General features: G+C 42.7%; 1 protein-coding gene across 1 annotated transcript; it reads right to left on the reverse strand.

Annotated features, from left to right (window-relative positions):
* Positions 1-247: 247 nt before the first annotated feature.
* On the reverse strand, positions 248-13,476 carry GRXCR2 (glutaredoxin and cysteine rich domain containing 2). Its single transcript, XM_043590074.1, has 3 exons — positions 13,061-13,476; positions 6,059-6,286; positions 248-752 (listed from the first exon to the last, which is right to left on the reverse strand). The coding sequence occupies exons 1-3, from the start codon at positions 13,394-13,396 to the stop codon at positions 570-572; spliced, it is 747 nt and encodes a 248-aa protein (XP_043446009.1). The 5' UTR covers positions 13,397-13,476; the 3' UTR covers positions 248-569.
* Between the last annotated feature and the right edge of the window lie 3,833 nt (positions 13,477-17,309).

The raw sequence follows: 17,309 nt of genomic DNA on the forward strand, positions 1-17,309 counted from the left end.
TCTTCAGCACGAAGCACATACATGTTGCTTTGTTTTCAGTGGCCTGCTGGTACATTCTGCACCGGGCATCCCTTTCCTCTTCTGCTTAATTAAAAATTAAATCTGACCAATGATGATTTGAAATGCATTATGTGCAACAGAAATTCAGTTAATCAGAAACCTGCCTTTTTTACTCTTACTTTTTTATCCCTTTCTCATGGCATAATTGTGCAAAATTATTCCCAACCAGAAAATGACTTCAACCTGCTGCCTGTAATGTGCATTTATTTGCTCACTAGTGTAAGGAAAAAACTGAGCTAAGCCAAGTAAGATACACACACACGTTCCTGGAAGGATAATTTTAGAACCCGTTTCAAAGCCGACTCTAATTCGAAAATGCCTCTGCCACTTAGAACCACATGGAGATGTTACCAGCCTCACGAAATGTCATCAAGTAATTGAGTTTTGCCAGTGGTGGAAGTGGCGGTAGGCACTGTGGCTTCCTTGCTGGGAGAGGGAAGACAAGGAGGGGGTTTATAAGCAGTAACTTCAGGAAGGATGCGCTAACAGCGGACATACAAAGCCACAGGCTATTGATTGCAAATCTGGCAAGGCTGCAGGCCGTTCTCATTGCAGGCAGGGCACCGAAGGGCCCGATAGGACTCCTTAAATCTGTTGGCCAGCATGGAGAACTTGCTGCCGTGGCACAGAGAGCAGGTGGCACTGCCCGACCCTCGGCAGTGAAAACAGTTGTCCTCGGGAAGCTCCCCTTCCTGCAAGAGACAGGGCAGCATTCAGTTAGAGACCACTGTTCAAATACACGTTGAAATAGCACTGGGCTGCCAGAAAGGCAGAGGCAGAACGAGAGCAGAAAATGCTTCCCACAAATGCCAAAGAGGGAACTGACCAGAGGCACACAATTCTCACTGCAATTTTATCAGAGAGGATCTCCCTGATGGAATCTCTGAGACACCATCCCCTGCTACGATGCCTTGCACTTTGCAGCTTTACGTTCCTCACTGCCCTTGTCACCAACTGACGTGTCATTTCTGTGTGCTCCGTCAGGACAAGGACCTACTTATCTGCATTGCCAAATACTAATAGTGAACAGCTGCAGTGTGCCTAGGTGGTGCGAGGTGCTGTTCTAAGAGCTTTCTTTACGTTAATCCGTACAACACCCCAGTGAGGTGGTGCAAATATTATCATCCTTGCTGCAGATGTGAAAATTGAGACGCTGAGAAGTTCGGTTATTTGCCAATGGTCACACAGCCTTGGAGAAGAGGAGGCAGGTTTTGATTCCAGATGACTGAGCACCAGAGTTCATGCTCTTACTGACTCCATACACAGCCCCTCGCTGTACCTGTCCAGCAGCAGGCGTTCAAGAGATACTCTTTTTGTGTGACTGGCCGAGAGCCTGAGTGGATGAATGAATCGATGTTACAATCCTTCGAAGCTGAGCTCTGAATTCCTGCAGTACTTTATTTTCTTTGATACCCGTGATAAGGCCTGAGAGAGCAATCATGCACCTTGGAAAGTTCCCTTGACCTTTCCAAGGTCTCTACAGCTTTGTTTTTCTTTCCTGCAAAATGGGAGTAGTAATGCTGACCTCTCAGAGTAGCTGGAATATTAAATGAGAGTGAGAAAAAAACCACAATTTGTCACCTGGCATATTATAGGTTTTCCACAAAAGTTAATTCACTTCTAAGCCCTGCTAGTGAGTCTTGACTTACTAGTGCTCGACTCCCATCCTGCAGAATATGCCCTTTGTCTACTGCATGTTCCCTCCCTAAGACACCTCAAGGAAACTAGCAACCTTTGCATTCCTGTGCAAAGACTGTGCATAGACCATGAACCTCCCAAGAAATAAGGGGCGGTACCAAATCAATACCAGGTGGATCCAGCACCAAGTCCTGTCTATTTCACTTGCAAAACATCTCTCAGATCCATCCAGTTTTCACCACCCACAACCGCAATGCTAGTCCAGATACACACCAACTCTGGCATGAATTTAGTGTGGTGCCCTGCCTCTAGTCTTGTGGGTGGCTCTCCCCAAACCAGACAACAATTATTTGTTTTCAGATGTTGGCTTAGCAGCACTTATCCAGGAAGCCTTGCCTCCCCACACCTCTGGGCCAGGAGTCCTGTCCCACCTGTCTTGCCCCAAGCATGGCAGGCCTCATCTTCTACTGAAAGTTCCTGCTGACCAGACATGAAGCTCTCTGTGCTAGTCCCTGTCACCATCACCTCCAAGACTTCTAGTGCCGTGCCTGGCACAACACGTGCCATTCACATGTTTGCCAGATGAACAAACAAAACGATGATGTCTGGAGAACCCTTCTGATTCTTAAATCCTAGGACCTAACAAGATGGCGGTATCCACCCGGTGGCTCAACCCAGCTAACACAGCTTTCTTTTATAATTTAAGAATAAAAATAATCTTGAAAAGGGCGGCAGGAGTTCTGAAAATAGTTCCATTGTGCTACAAAGTGCCTAAGAAGATACCACATTTTATTCATTCTAGATTTAGGGAATGGAAGTGATCATCCAACCGACAAAAGCCTAAATGTACCCTTCAGTTAATATTTTATTGATTGTGGCCATATTTTAATACATCAACAATGGAGAAACCTGTTTTCTACCCTTAAAGTATTCAAAATAAGTGTGTTTTCCAAAATATTCTCTAAGGAAATGGTCACAGTCCATTTTTCTGCTAAATCCACATGGTTTTTTTTTTTTGTACTTGATCCCAGGGAGATTTTAATGTTGTCAGTGCTGCCAAAGGAAGTATAGTAAATTCCTACCAAAATGCTATACATGTCATCCAAAAATTAATTTGCATACAATGTCAGGTTCAGCTATGAAAAGATTCATGAAATGACCTGGTGCACCTGCTTGCGGAGAACAAAAACAAATCATCGATCAAATTTTATCTAATGTCACGTGGTTGTATGAGGTACTATTAGAAGGCTCCCTGGAATTTCCATTCTTACCCTGGGTTACCACCCTCCTTCCAACCACTTGCTCTCAGCATGTCATTTAATCATTTCATGATTAAATCAAGGGCTACTGAGCCTCTATTCAAGGCAAGAGGGATATAAGCTTCTGTCTTCCATTCTCAGCATTTTTAATCTCCTCTCAGAAAATAATCAGTAAGACGGCTTAGAACATAGTTGTACTGCACAGTTTAGGTCCTGGAACCGACAGACCTACCCAAACCACCTCTTACTAGCTCCATGGCCAAGGAAAGGGGCCTCAGCTTTCACACTGCAGACTCAAAGGCTTGTGGTAGCCCTGATGATGCTAAGGACCACCAACCTGGAGACTGCTCAGCAGAGTGGTTAAGATGATAGGACTGGTAGTCAGGTGGTCCAGGGTTTGACCACTGGCTCTGATAACCTCTGGCAAGTTACTTAACTTCTCTGTGCCTTAGTTTCCCCGGCTCAAGAGTGGGACTGCTAACAATCACTACCTCACAGAGTACTTGTGAGAATGAAGTAGACTAATGCATAGAAAGCACTGGGCATGGTGGTTGGCTATCACAGGCCCTCAATAAACGACAGTTGTTGTCATTGTTGTTGCCTATTTCAAAGGCAAGAGCGCAGAAGGCATAAAGAAGTCCGGATGAGTTACGGTCTCAAATCCACCGAACATACGGCCAGATTTTCCCCCTTCCATATTTCACTGTGGCTCAGTTCAATTATTGCTCTCCTTTTCTTTTATGGTGAATACAGACGGTCAGCATGGCCTGGCCGTTAGCCTTGCCTTGCTCTTTCATCAAGGTTCCCACTGCTTCCCTGCTCCATATAACACAACAAAGGGTCTCCTGGTCAGAAGGGGCGCCTTGATGTTCTCTGACCCTCTTTTTTAAAATAAAACCTGGCTGGGCATTTATTGCATGAGGGATTTGGCAAACAAATAGCAATTTAAAACAGAGTTTAAAAGACAGGCAAGTGAAGTATAACCTTTCACGGCAACTCTCTGCTGCACGCCTCTGTCCTAGTTTGTGGTATTACAGCCAGAAAACATGGATCTCTCCAAATTGAATTTACAGATAATTGTCATGTCAGGGCTGTTGTTGCTTTTTTTTTTTTTTTTTCAGGCCAGCGGCGTGACCTGCATTTTATCATTTCTGGCTCCTTTCTGAAAATATATGCTCCTACAAATTACAAAACGGCTTGAAAAAGAATAGAATTAATGAATTTTTAAATGGGGAGGTAATGCTTCGGATCACAATGTTTAGTAATCTGCCTGCTGCTAAGCTGGGTTCTGAATAGTGCTATGTAAAAGGCCAAGAGAAGGCAGAAGGACGATACTTCCTTACCAGCTGCACTCTGGTCCCAAATTCCAATATTCTCTCCACAAATATTTAACTAATATGCACTGTGCGCCTACTCTGTGCCAACCTGTATTTTCATGCTTATTGTCGTGCCACTGGAACTACTATACCAAATCCAACATGAACATGGCCCCAGCCCTCGTGCAGACAAAACTCTAGTGTGTGACAGCAAACGTTAACCAAATAACTACACAGAGAAATTGAAGACTGCAACTGAGGAGGGGCGCGAGGTACTCTGAGGGGTCTATCCTCTGAGGAAGTGATGTCTCCACTTTCAGATGCTAAGGGGAAGGGGGTGGGGAATCTGGAGAACATTCTAAGCAGAGGGAAGTTGCCTCTGCTAGGAAAGGGCAAAGAACATATGAATGGTAGCTAGATGGGCAGTGTGTCTGGGACAGAGAGAATGAGGAGAGATGTGTAAGAGGAGAATAAACAGGCCAGGAGGGTCCAGGCTATACAACGTTTTCTACAACAAGTCAGAAGGTTTGGTTTCATTCCAAGGGATGAGATGTCACTTAAAGTTTGGGGTGGGGGAAGAGAGTGATGAAGGGGTGACATGATCATATTTGCATTTCAAATATATCTTATCTAGTGTGAGATCAGGTGGGAAAGAGACATGAGTCTTTGTGAGCAGAACTTTAATAAGAGTCTTTTGCTAGAGTCTGGTCATGACTTTCTCATTCCCATCCTCTAAACCTTGCCAGGGTGGAGATATCACTCAAGTATGAGGAAGCCACTGGCTCACTGCATCATACCAACTCATGGGAGGTGAGAGTAAGTTCCACAGAAAGCTTCAGCTCCCAAGAGATGGAATCTGAAGAGAGAGAAAATTCATTTCTGCTGCTATCCAAGCTTTTACTCCCTTAGCTTAAAACCATCAAACTTGCTTTTCCCACTCCCAACCCCACATTGTGAACTAATGAATATCATCACTCTACCCCCTCATCTGAGCATGTCTAAGCAACAGTTTCCAAGGTGAAGAGGGCACACCTCTGAGGAGTGTGGGAAGAAAAAAAATTCTAACTATTTATATTTACTTTTTATCTTAAAAAGGCAAGAAATTAAGCGTCAATAATATCTTCAAAATAAACCGTTATACTAATTTTTAATAAACTAGTTGACACTGGCACCTTCACTAGGTCAGGCAGTGACCAAACATGGTACCCAGGGGACCCTAGAGTAAACATGATGTAAAGTGACCTCACTGCGTGCAAAGTGACAATGGTGTCCCAGCTCACTCATTCGCTTTGAGCATTTGAAGTTCTCTTGTCCCTGGTCTAGAAGACTTAGAGACAATATGGCTTAATTTCAACTAAACTAATCTCTACAAAACTGGACACATGTCTTCATAAGATCTCTTCAAGGAAACTGGATTGAGGATAAACCAGTAAGACAAACACAAGCAAACCCATTAAGAAAAAGAACAGAGCTGATTTTTTCCATCTCTGGAACAAACTGTTCTTTGCCACATTGCAGAGTGAAAACAATTAATACCTAATTGGATCTCAAAAGAAGTCATCAAAAAAAAAATTGTGTGTATTTGAAATATATACATAACTATTTTGCTAATCACTTACCATTAAAATATAATAATAAAGTTAAAATTCTTGAACATCTTTAACAGTTAGACATCTTAAGTATTTACATTCAAGTTTTTTCTGAAGTAGTGCAAAGATCAAAACCATGTGGAGACCACTGCTGTAGGGCCAGCTCCAAGTAGGACAGCGAACCATTCTGACACACCTGTGGGTACTGGTTATGGGGGAATGTGCTTTCCGTGTCTGGCAAATGCCCATCATTCAGGCCACTGTCTCCACAGATTTCTTCTTTGCTCATCAGAGACTCCTCCTCAGCCTCCTCTTCCTTCTGGAGCATTTTCCGCATGAAGTCTCTCTTGTCCATTGGGGTTCGGATGATTTTCAGGTTGTTCGTGTAGATGATTATCTTTCCAAAATCTATAATAGGTGGGGACTAGAGAAATGGAGAATGAGCATGGAGATTTAACACCGATCACCATATACAGGGCTGCAGAAACCGTTCAACATCCCAGGCAACAGGAGAGAAGGACCTTGTAACCATCTAGCATTTATGATTCCAACAGACCCCAAAGATACAATTCACTCCCTGGTTTGTTCACTCTCTCTAAAATCCTTAAAACCCAGATTCCTTCCCCCTGTTGATGGTAACTAAGCAAAGCTGAACTAACTGTATAACCGGGACTGCAGGGTGGGAGCCAGAACTTCTATTCCCACTACATACAGCAGTAGCTGATGCAGGGATCCACACAGAAAGAGTTTAATAAATACAGAAGAGGGCTTAAAAAAATAAACAGCTCTCCAAAATTGTTATGCATAAATAATAATAGATAAAATTTACTGATTATCATTATTTGATTATAGTGGATAGCATTTATTTTGTGTCGGGCACCACGATAAGCATTTACAAACATTACCTCACTTTCCCCTCAAGCATCCCTTGAGGCGGATGCTATGATTTCTACATCTTACCGATGAGGAGACTGAATCACAGTGAGGTAAAGAGCCTCCCAAGGTTACAGTTAGTCAGGGTCTGTGGCTGGGATTCGAACCCCAGTGCGTTTAACTCTAAAGTCCATATTCTCAACACCTACCCTGCACTATTCACAAGCATCTTCTCCCCAAAAAACCTGTAAGATTGTTATGTATATAATGATCTTATGTAAATACATAATATATAATGATCTTATATATGTGCAATCATCTTACATATATGTACTGTTTTTATTATTTGTACAATACAAAAATCTTTTAATGTCAAAAAATACACTTCTATAGCATTATTATTTTTTTTTTAAGTAGGCTTCAGGCCCAGTGCAGAGCTCAATGCGGGGCTTGAACTCATAACTCTGAGATCAAGACCTGAGCTGAGATCAAGAGTCAGATGCCTAACCAACTGAGCCACCCAGGGACCCTGTGGCATCATTATCAATAGCTCACGTTCTTTTGTATAGATTTATCATGTATTACTTGACAATTCGATGAGGAATAATTGAAACAATACTACAACAACGCAGTAAGGAAGCGTGGGAAGTAAATGTTTAGGGATTATTAACTAAGAACACATATTGCCTCCCAGAGCTAGGATAGCTTGGAGGGAAACAACACCAGATCTCGATTCCGCTATTCACCAACTGTGAGATATAAGAGAATCACGTGACCTCTCAGAACCGCGGTTTGCTCCTCCGCAAATGGGGTGACATCTAACTGATGGGGTTCACTGATGGGCTTCACCACAGACAAAGTTATTATCAAAACAGAAGAATACTTTGATACTGGGTGGTAAGCAGGTGCTGTCCTGAGACTCCTGAGCGCCCTCCTGTTACCCACAGCTCTCTTCAGGGAACCTCTCACATCCCCTAAACCCAGTAATGTAGTGGTCGTTGCTCAGAAGTCCACGTTTCAGGACCCTGCCCCAATATTCTGCTGGCTTCTGTGCTGATTGGGCAATGTCCCTGTGGTTAAAGATTTGGACTCCCATCCCTGAGGCTAATTATATCAATTTCTAGGGGTAGGGGTGCAATGAAGAGTATATAAGACAGGGTTTCCAAAAGCTAAAAATACTATATACTGGTGGGCATTGTTAACATTGCTAGTATTTTTTTTTTAACGTTTATTTTTGAGAGAGAGAGAGAGACAGAGCATGAGCGGGGAGGAGCAGAGAGAGAGGGAGACACAGAACCTAAAGCAAGCTCCAGGCTCTGAGCTGTCAACACAGAGCCTGACGTGGGGCTCGAACCCACGGACTGTGAGATCATGACCTGAGCCGAAGTCAGACGGTCAACCAACCACTCTGAGCCACCCAGGCGCCCCTAACATTGCTAGTATGAAAAACTGTCCATTGGCAGTCCACACACAATCATGCTGCACAGCTAAATACCCCAACGTGAAATACTCTGCCCCATCCTTATACAACGGGAGAAACCAAATCTACTTAGATGTCACAATTAAGCAGTCTCCTCTTTACAACCCTAATGCATTCAGTCACAACCTGGCTTAAACAGGACTTCAGTACTCAGGCCCCCTTCCTTGAAACACCCGCAGAGTTTTCAATCATTATTTATGAAGCCACAAGCTTCCTACTTGGGCCTGTTTTCTCTCCTTCTCTTCAAGGGATCGTGTGGCAGCTTCCATTTCCTATTGTTTGATGCTCACTGGGCTCCTGTTTCACACTCTGGACTATCAGTTTCTGAACATCAGAAGATAAAGATGGTGGCACTTCTGGAAGGTTCCATTTCCACTTCCACTAATAGCCAAAGAGGTTCAATTACTAGGGAACTTTTTTTCACACATAGAACTGGTTTTCTTGGGGTGAAACCCTTTATAGTATGTTGAAAAAAAAAAGTCTGTGGTCATAGGGTCCAACCTCCTGCCTCTAACCTGGTCAATATGTGAGACACCAAAGACTGTAAATTTATTTTTAATGTACTCCAAAGAAGGAGGGTCCCAAATCACCTTTAAGGTGTGTTTAAGTTTCAGTCACCCTGACAGCCAAGTTCTTCCTTGTGTCTAAGGAAACGCTCCGGGTGTAACTAAAGTTCACGCTATCTGGTTACGCCCAATTGCCCGTGAGAAAACACCCACTCTTCCATTACAGAGGGCCATGAGGAAGCCAGGAATTTTTTTGTTTCCTTCCATAGTGCCCAGAACGGCAACTTACGGGACTGAGCTTCATAAATGCCCTTAACAGTGGCAATGTGCCTGCAGACTGCTCTTCAGACACCACGAAACCTTTCTGTGGCTCTGCATTTAAATGTGGGGACACCTTCCTGGGTCCTAGAAATGCAATGGGCTTTGGAGGCAGGCAGGCCTGAGGCGAATTTTTCTGTGCAAGATTTGCAAGTTACTAAACTCCTGTGCACTGTTTCTCCAAATTGTAAGAATCTTTCTCAATGAATTACTGTGAAGATGAAATTACATAATATATACAGAGTATATGTTTAGTAAATGCCATTTCCCTTCCTTTCCCTTCCATTTTTTTTAAAGGAACCTTATAAAACTTCAGTTGGTTTCAATTCTTTAAAATATTTAGTTGTTTATAACCACTTTCTCTTTCTCTATCCCATAAAACTTTTTACAAAGACTCAGTATTTCTTTGATAGGAACCTGGTCATTATCACAATGGTAGGGAACATTAGCTAAGCACGTCCAATGTTTCAGGCATAATGCTAAGTATTTCTTACATACAAACTTTTTTTAATCACCACAACAATCTTCATAAGTCCTTTTTTTTTAAAGTTTATTTATTTATTTTGAGAGAGAGTATGCACATGCAAGTGAGGGATGGGCAGAGAGAGAGAGAGACGGAGACAGAGACAGAGACAGAGAGAATCCCAAGCAGGTTCTGCACTGTTAGCACAGAGCCCAATGCGGAGCTTGAACTCATGAACCATGAGATTATGACCTGAGCCATAACCAAGAGTTGGATGCTTAGCTGACTGAGCCACCCAGGTGCCCCATAAATAGGTATTTTTATTACTCTCATCTCATAGACGATAACATTAAAGCTTGGCAAGACTAAGTGGTTTGCTTAAGCTCCCACAGTAAGTAGGCAGAGTGGACAAAAAGCCCAGGTTTAAAAGACATTAGAGTCCCTGTTTCTTAATTATTATTTTTACTGTGGTAAAATATATTACATAAGATTTACCACTTGAACCATTTCTAAGTGGACAGACAGGTCAGTGGCATTGGTACATTCACACTGTTGTGTAACCATTACCACCAACCATCTCCAGAGCTTTTTCATCTTCCCAAACTGAAACTCTATGTCCATTAAATGCTCACCTCGCCCCTCCCCCAGCCTCTGGCAACCACTGCTCTACTTTCCGTCTCTATAAATCTGATTGCCCTAGGCACCTCATATAGGTGGAATCATATAATTATCTTTTTATGACTAGTTTCTTTCCCTTAGCACAAGGTCTTGAAGTTTCATCCATGTTGTAGCATGTGTCAGAACGGCCCTCCTTTTTAAGGCTGAATAATATTTGCCTGTGTGTATATATCCCATTTTATTTGTCTATTCATCTACTGGTGGACATTTGGCTTGTTTCCACTTGTGAGCAATTGTGAATACAGCAGCTGTGAACATTGGTGTACAAATATCTGTTCAAATTCAGAGCCTTTACTTTTAATTGTTGTAGTTAACGGCTGCCCAGTGTTGCTTCACAGCCAATATTTACTAGGGTTATTTTACAACTGGATTCACTGTTGAAAACTCATGGCTTTCCAGCTCTCGTTTCCTTATTTTTCATGAATACCACACTGACAACCTGTTTCAGTGGGTGGAGGTGCAGGAATCTATCCTGATCCCCCTCTAACCCAGAGGCTGGCTAAGATTAGCAGGTAGCACTGGATCAGGCAACAAAGAAAACAAGGATAACTGGATCATGCAGGAAACCAGGTGAACAGGAATCAAACTCTGAACATGGTCTCCAGCGTACTATGTTTAAACCAATGGTGCAGCACTCCTATGAAAACTCAGTTATCTGGCTTTATAAGTCCTTACCAAATCATACATTTACATACATGCCAAGTTTGACACATGATCTGTGAAGTGGTCCAATATTCTCCACCATAGGCTTATACAAGGTTTGTGTAAACTACAACTTTGTAGTCTAAACCTACAAATAAGATTCAGTTTAAAAGAGAGACTGTGGGGCGCCTGGGTGGCGTAGTTGGTTAAGCGTCCGACTTCAGCCAGGTCATGATCTCGCGGTCCGTGAGTTCGAGCCCCGCGTCAGGCTCTGGGCTGATGGCTCAGAGCCTGGAGCCTGTTTCTGATTCTGTGTCTCCCTCTCTCTCTGCCCCTCCCCTGTTCATGCTCTGTCTCTCTCTCTGTCCCAAAAATAAATAAACGTTGAAAAAAAAAATTTAAAAAAAAAAGAGACTGTAAGTACAAGATATAGCCAAGAAGCTACGATATGATAAGCACTCAGTAAATGGCAACTATTACTATTAATGTCATCCTTATGATTCATGACCTTATTCTCTAAAAAGGAGCATTCCAGAGGGTCAAAAGCACGAGGCATCAGAAGAGCTGGGTTCTTATTCTGACCGTGTACTTAATGACCCTCTAATACTGGTAGATCCCTTAACAACTTGGCACTCAATTTTACTCATCTGCAAAATGGAAATGCGCATATTTTGCCTTTCTCCTCAAAGTTGTGCTGAAGACCCAATGGAAAAGTATATTACTCAGAGATCATGAAGAATGATTGCTTGCCATTTGCAACAATGTGGATGGAACTAGAATGTATTATGCTAAGCGAAGTCAGTCAAAGAAAGACAAATATCAGATGATTTCACTTATATGTGGAATTTGAGAAACACAACAGATGAACATAGGGGAAGGGAAGGAAAAATAAGAGAAAAGCAGAGAGGGGAAAACCACAAGAGATTCCTAAATACAGAAAAAAAAACCTCAGGGTTGTTGAAGGGGAGGTGGGTGGGGAGGATGGGCTAAATGGATGATGGGCATTAAGGAGGGCACTTGTTGGGATGAGCACTGGGTGCTATGTATAAGTGATGAATCACTGTGTTCTGCTCCTGAAACCAACACTACATTGTACATTAACTAACTTGAATTTAAATAAATAATTTTTTTTAAAAAGCAAGTATGTGATATTGCTTCATAATGTCTAAGTTACTGCACTAACATGAGGGGTTGTTCACTCCAGCTCCCTTCGTTATCAAAAAGAAACCTGGTATTATCTTTGATAAATGTGGACTGCCCATAACTTCACTTTCACCAAGGCCAGAAAGGCCAATGCATTTGTCTGCCAGAGATGAATTATCTGTTCCCTTTGAAACTAACAATAAAAATGATTAGAGAGTAATTATCTGAATTTCACACATTAAAGATGAGAGCATATCCTGGCGTACTATTCATTAATGACCTGGCACATTAGATAACTGTATTTAATCTTAAAGAAAAAAAAAAGGCATTCACAATCCCATTGGCAAACATCCACACATCTCTTCATTTTTAGAAATCAGTGAATATTTTCCAAGTTCTTCTAGCTTAAAAGAAAATCATGTATGTGCTTTTGATTATCCATGGTACTGGCAAAGATAATTGAATTAACAGACAAAATACAGGTTTCAACTGAACTACTAGCTCGAACTTCTTCCCCATGTAACATTTCCTCTGCTTGACTTGCTTTTCACCATTTCTTCCCGGGACTCCAACCACTCAGTGTTCATGCTAACACACAAGGGAAAGGCAAAATAAACAAACAAACAAACATTTTTTAAAAGCAGGCAGCAGGAGGGAGAGAGGAAATAAAACAAGACAGGGATAAACCACAAGCTGAATAATTGGCTGGAGTAAAATGAGCACCTTCAAACACTCGGCTGTTTCTGGAAACAAAACAGCCAGTTGTCACATAATTTTCTAAAACGGCAGTCTGGCAACCTGAAAACCACTGCATCTCTATTAAATTTACTTACCGAGATAACCCAGCGAATGACCCAATTACAATTTACTACCCTGGATGGAAGGGAATACTATGTACGCTTACTGCACTTTCCAATAAGTAGTCAGCAAGCATGTTATTTTTGTTCCAGAAATATTATTCCAACAGTGGCTTCCCATTTGGTGCACCTACAGCTCTGGTTGGTACTGGAGCATGAGCAATGTACAAATTTGAATCGGGCATTTTTCTATACACATTTTAGTCCTTAAAGTTTACACATCATGCACAATACCAACCTTATGGTCATTCGCCTTGTAATCATTGAAGAAAGACTGGCCGCCCGCCAAAGTGTAGGCATTGCCCTCTCTAAAAACGCTGATCCTCTGAGCAGTCAGCTTAGGGGAGTATGGTCGGGGCTTGGGGGCCTCCCCAGACCCATAAACGCCATCCATTGGTTCAAGGGACTCTTGGAGAAAACTGTGAGGGTATTCCTCCTTTGGCGACTCTAATTCCTGCCCATCCTCAAAGACCTGCTTCAACACTCTGCCACTGTAGGAGGAGGAGATTTTAAATCGTACTTTCCGTGGTTTGCCGTCACTCTTCTGGTTCAGCTTCTTCTCGGAATCCTCCATCAGTAGAAATTTCACCCTGTGGTTTCCTGGCTTCAGTGTAGCCAATGAAACTTGGGGCTCTGAGAAGAAGGCATTTTATTTTCTCTCCTCTTGCATATAATTAATTCAAGTTGGTGCTGGGGTATGCTCAGTTTACAGCAACTGACACCGACACATTAAATATTGACAGATCCTCATGCAAAGGCAGGCGATTGTGGGTTTATGGAGTAGAGAGAGCACAGCATAAGACAAGATTGGGTCCCCTTTGATCCCAAACTCCCCAGTAACTTCAACCAAACCCTGGATTTTCCTAACCTGAGCAATGGTTAAATTCATATAGACTGAACAAAGTACCAATTCAACAAGGGTTAGTTACACCATCAGCTAGCAAGTGTCTTAATATTCTTACCAACTACAATGACCTAGCGAGTATTTAATAGGTGCCAGAGATTTTTACACACATTGCCTTATTTTGTCCTCCCCATAAACCATTGGAAGTATAATTATCCCTGTTTTACAGAGGGGAAAGAGAGGCCCAGAACCGCTTCCCCATGTGTCTACTCCATTGCAGCTAGGTAAGAGACAGAGCAGGGATCAGAACCTAGTTCTGACTCCACAACCCACGGCCAGTCCACTAAGCCAAAAGTTTTCAAACTGTGTCTCATGGAGCCCTAAATGGGAGGAAACTACAGATCCTAGGTTCCAGGCCTTCTACTCCAGCATTAACCAGAGCAGCTACACTTCATTTTTATTTTATATTTAAGATTTCACTTGCAAGCACAGCACTAGGCCCCATTGCCTATGGCAGATAACATGCAGTAAATGCTAACCCTAACTGAGAGGAATATCAGGGCAGTATGAGATGTGGGGCTTGTGAATGAGAGTCCTGCACTCTAGTTTAGGAAACAGACCTAACATATATGAAATAACAGCCTCCTGCTGGCGGCAAACTGTCCACTGCTGTCTCCTAGAATAGATATTCTGGGGAGAGGGTGGTCCCTAAGGAGACAATGAGCGGAAGGAGGAATGAGCAAAGTCTAAAAGGATGGCTTGGATTTGAAGAGCTGAAATGGTGGGGGGTTGAGACTTTCTCCTCCTCTTTGTTGATGATTTCATCATTGACTCAGTTGTCCAAACTGATTTGTCTTGTATTCCTGCAGCCATCCCTATGGATTCTATCGCCACTGCCTTCCTTCATCCATTCCCACCACCATGACCCTAGGTCAAGCCCTCATCACTTCTGTTTTCAAGATGGCAACAATCTCCTAATGACTTCCCCACCCATCCATTCTCCATATTGATGCCACAGCCATGTTTTTTAAAAAAAAAAAAACTATCTACAGATGTCAGTCTCCTACATAAAAAGTCTTAACCTAATTTTGCAGCAGGCAAAACTCAAAACCTGTCCCTTCACACTTGCACCCTCGTCCTCTGTCACTCTTCCAGGTGCTGCCTGTAATTGGTGGTCCAGGCACACTGACAAGCTCACCTACTTCTTAGAACCACGGGTTTCTGTCTCTTATTCAGTGCTCTATTTCCTGTTTGAAATGCCATACTTCTACTTCTCCTTCAAGCTACACGTCAAATGTCACTGCTTCTGGGAACTCTTCCCACTTGCCCCAAGTCTAAGGCCATGGAACTTTGGACTGACCACCGTTAAGCGCTTCTTACCTTCTCTTACCATTCCTGTGTCTCCCTTCACTGAACCGTAAATATCTTAGAGTCAGAAACAGACTTTACTTCTCTATCCCTGGTGTTTACCAAAATAACTGGCACATAAGAGAACTCAGTTAGTAACTGTTGAATGTATGACTCCCAGGCAAGAAAAATGAGATAAATCAAACTTTTGGAACAGGAGTTGAGCATACTTCATGTGGAATACGTAGGATCAGGGGCACCTGGGTGGCTCAGTCGGTTAAGCGGCCGACTTCAGCTCAGGTCATGATCTCGCGGTCCGTGAGTTCGAGCCCCGCGTCGGGCTCTGTGCTGACAGCTCAGAGCCTGGGGCCTGTTCCAGATTCTGTGTCTCCCTCTCTCTGATCCTCCCCCATTCGTGCTCTGTCTCTCTCTGTCTCAAAAATAAATAAACCTTAAAAAAAAATTAAAAAGAATACGTAGGATCAGAAAGTAGTCGAGAAAGACATTTATATTTCCACTAAGGAGGGGTTTCACAATGATCAGGTCCTGTGTAATCAATGCAAGGAACAAGAAACACACACACACACACACAAAGAGAAACACCATTGTTAAAAAAGAAAGATTTGCTCATCAGAATATACATTCCTCTAGGTTTCCTAGGGTGCAGAGCTGGCCCTGATGTACCATGAATGCACCCGTAGCCTCATGTAGGAGGCTGATACATGGGTCCCTCAGCCCTCAGGACAACCAGGTAGGGCCTCAGGCTTCTAGGTATTCATCTTTGACTACATTAGCCTCATTCATTTATTCCAGCATATAGAATGAATATCATTATCTTATATTATCTCAGAAAAAAAGAGATTTGAATCAAATAGCACCAAATTAGAAGTGGTTAGTAGGAGTGCTCCACCAACAGGAGCACCAAATAGAGAAAAGGCAGAAGTTGGAAAATTATTGATTGGCTTTTAGCGACTGGTTGTCCTTAGTGCTTTGATTTCATAACCATTAGGCATTTACAGGCTTAGATTGTGGGTTACACGGCTCAGGCAGGCTGCCACAGCACTAGAGCCACAGCGGTTTGATGGCCTCCCTGTGTAATTAATTTAGCAGTTCCTCCATTTTGGTCACACTCTTATACACGAGAGATTGACCAAACTTCTGGTATTCGTGCTCTCAGTTACCACCAAAACTGAGTGGCTCTGGTCTCATTGTGAAACTCAAAGGGAAAGACATCAGATCCGGGGAGGGATTGTTTTTGTGCTCCTCTCATTGTTCATCTTGTTTCTGTTTCTCCAAGTGCAGTGAGACCATCTGATGTACTGCTGATGGCTGCAAACATGCCCTTAAGACCTCTTGGAGAACACAGCACACAAGGGAGACTGAAGTGCTAACTATCAGGAGGATAACACCAAGAGACTCAAGTCTACTCATTAGCCAGGGCATTCATGAACTAAACCAGCTGGTATCAAATAAATGACAAAATGTACCTAAAAGGGCATCAACCTATTTTGGCCAAGCAGCATATTTATTAATTTCTTGTATTTGGTATAATACCAAAAGTATTGATTCAGCAATTAACAGCAGGAGTTAATTGCTATGGCACGGACTCCTCTTTGCTCAGCCAATAAGCAATCTAAAGCAATTCTATTATCTAAAACCACCTTAGCAGGAAAGTTAAGGGACTTTTGTTGTGCAGCTGTGGCCTGATTGGTAAAGTCAGTGACAGTCACCAGAATTAAGAAGCATTGTCCTCCCGTGCATTAATAGAAAAAGCAAGCAGTAAAAAAGCAAAAAGTAAAGTTTTAATGCTGGAGATGAAGGTCTTGATCTGTGAACATGGGAGAGCTGTCCACTCAAGATGCTGTCTGCTTCTGGGAAGTAAACTCCCTCGTCAACTTTAAGTTTCGATCTCTAGCTGGTGTGCAGTTCCAAGAATCTGGAGGACTCCCCCCTTTAAAAAAAAAGTTTATTTATTTTGAGAGAGAGAGAGAGACTGTGTGTGTGCATGCGTTCATATGTGCACACAAACGGGCAGGGGCAGAGAGAGAGAGAGAGAAGAAAGAGAATCACAAGCAGGTTCCAGGTTCTCAGCGCAGAACCCAACATGGGGCTCGATCCCACAAACTGTGAGATGACCACCTGAAGCTGAAAACACAAGGTGGACACTTAACCTACTGAGCCACCAAGGTGCCCCTGGAGGAGACCTTTTTAACAGGGAGATGTGGACCCAAGATTCAAGTTCCTGAGGTTTGACTTGTATGTGGGTAGTGCAGAAGACCTGATATGGTCTCTTCCA

The sequence above is a fragment of the Prionailurus bengalensis genome, chromosome A1, assembly GCF_016509475.1.
Source record: "Prionailurus bengalensis isolate Pbe53 chromosome A1, Fcat_Pben_1.1_paternal_pri, whole genome shotgun sequence".
NCBI classification, from domain to species: Eukaryota; Metazoa; Chordata; class Mammalia; order Carnivora; family Felidae; genus Prionailurus; species Prionailurus bengalensis.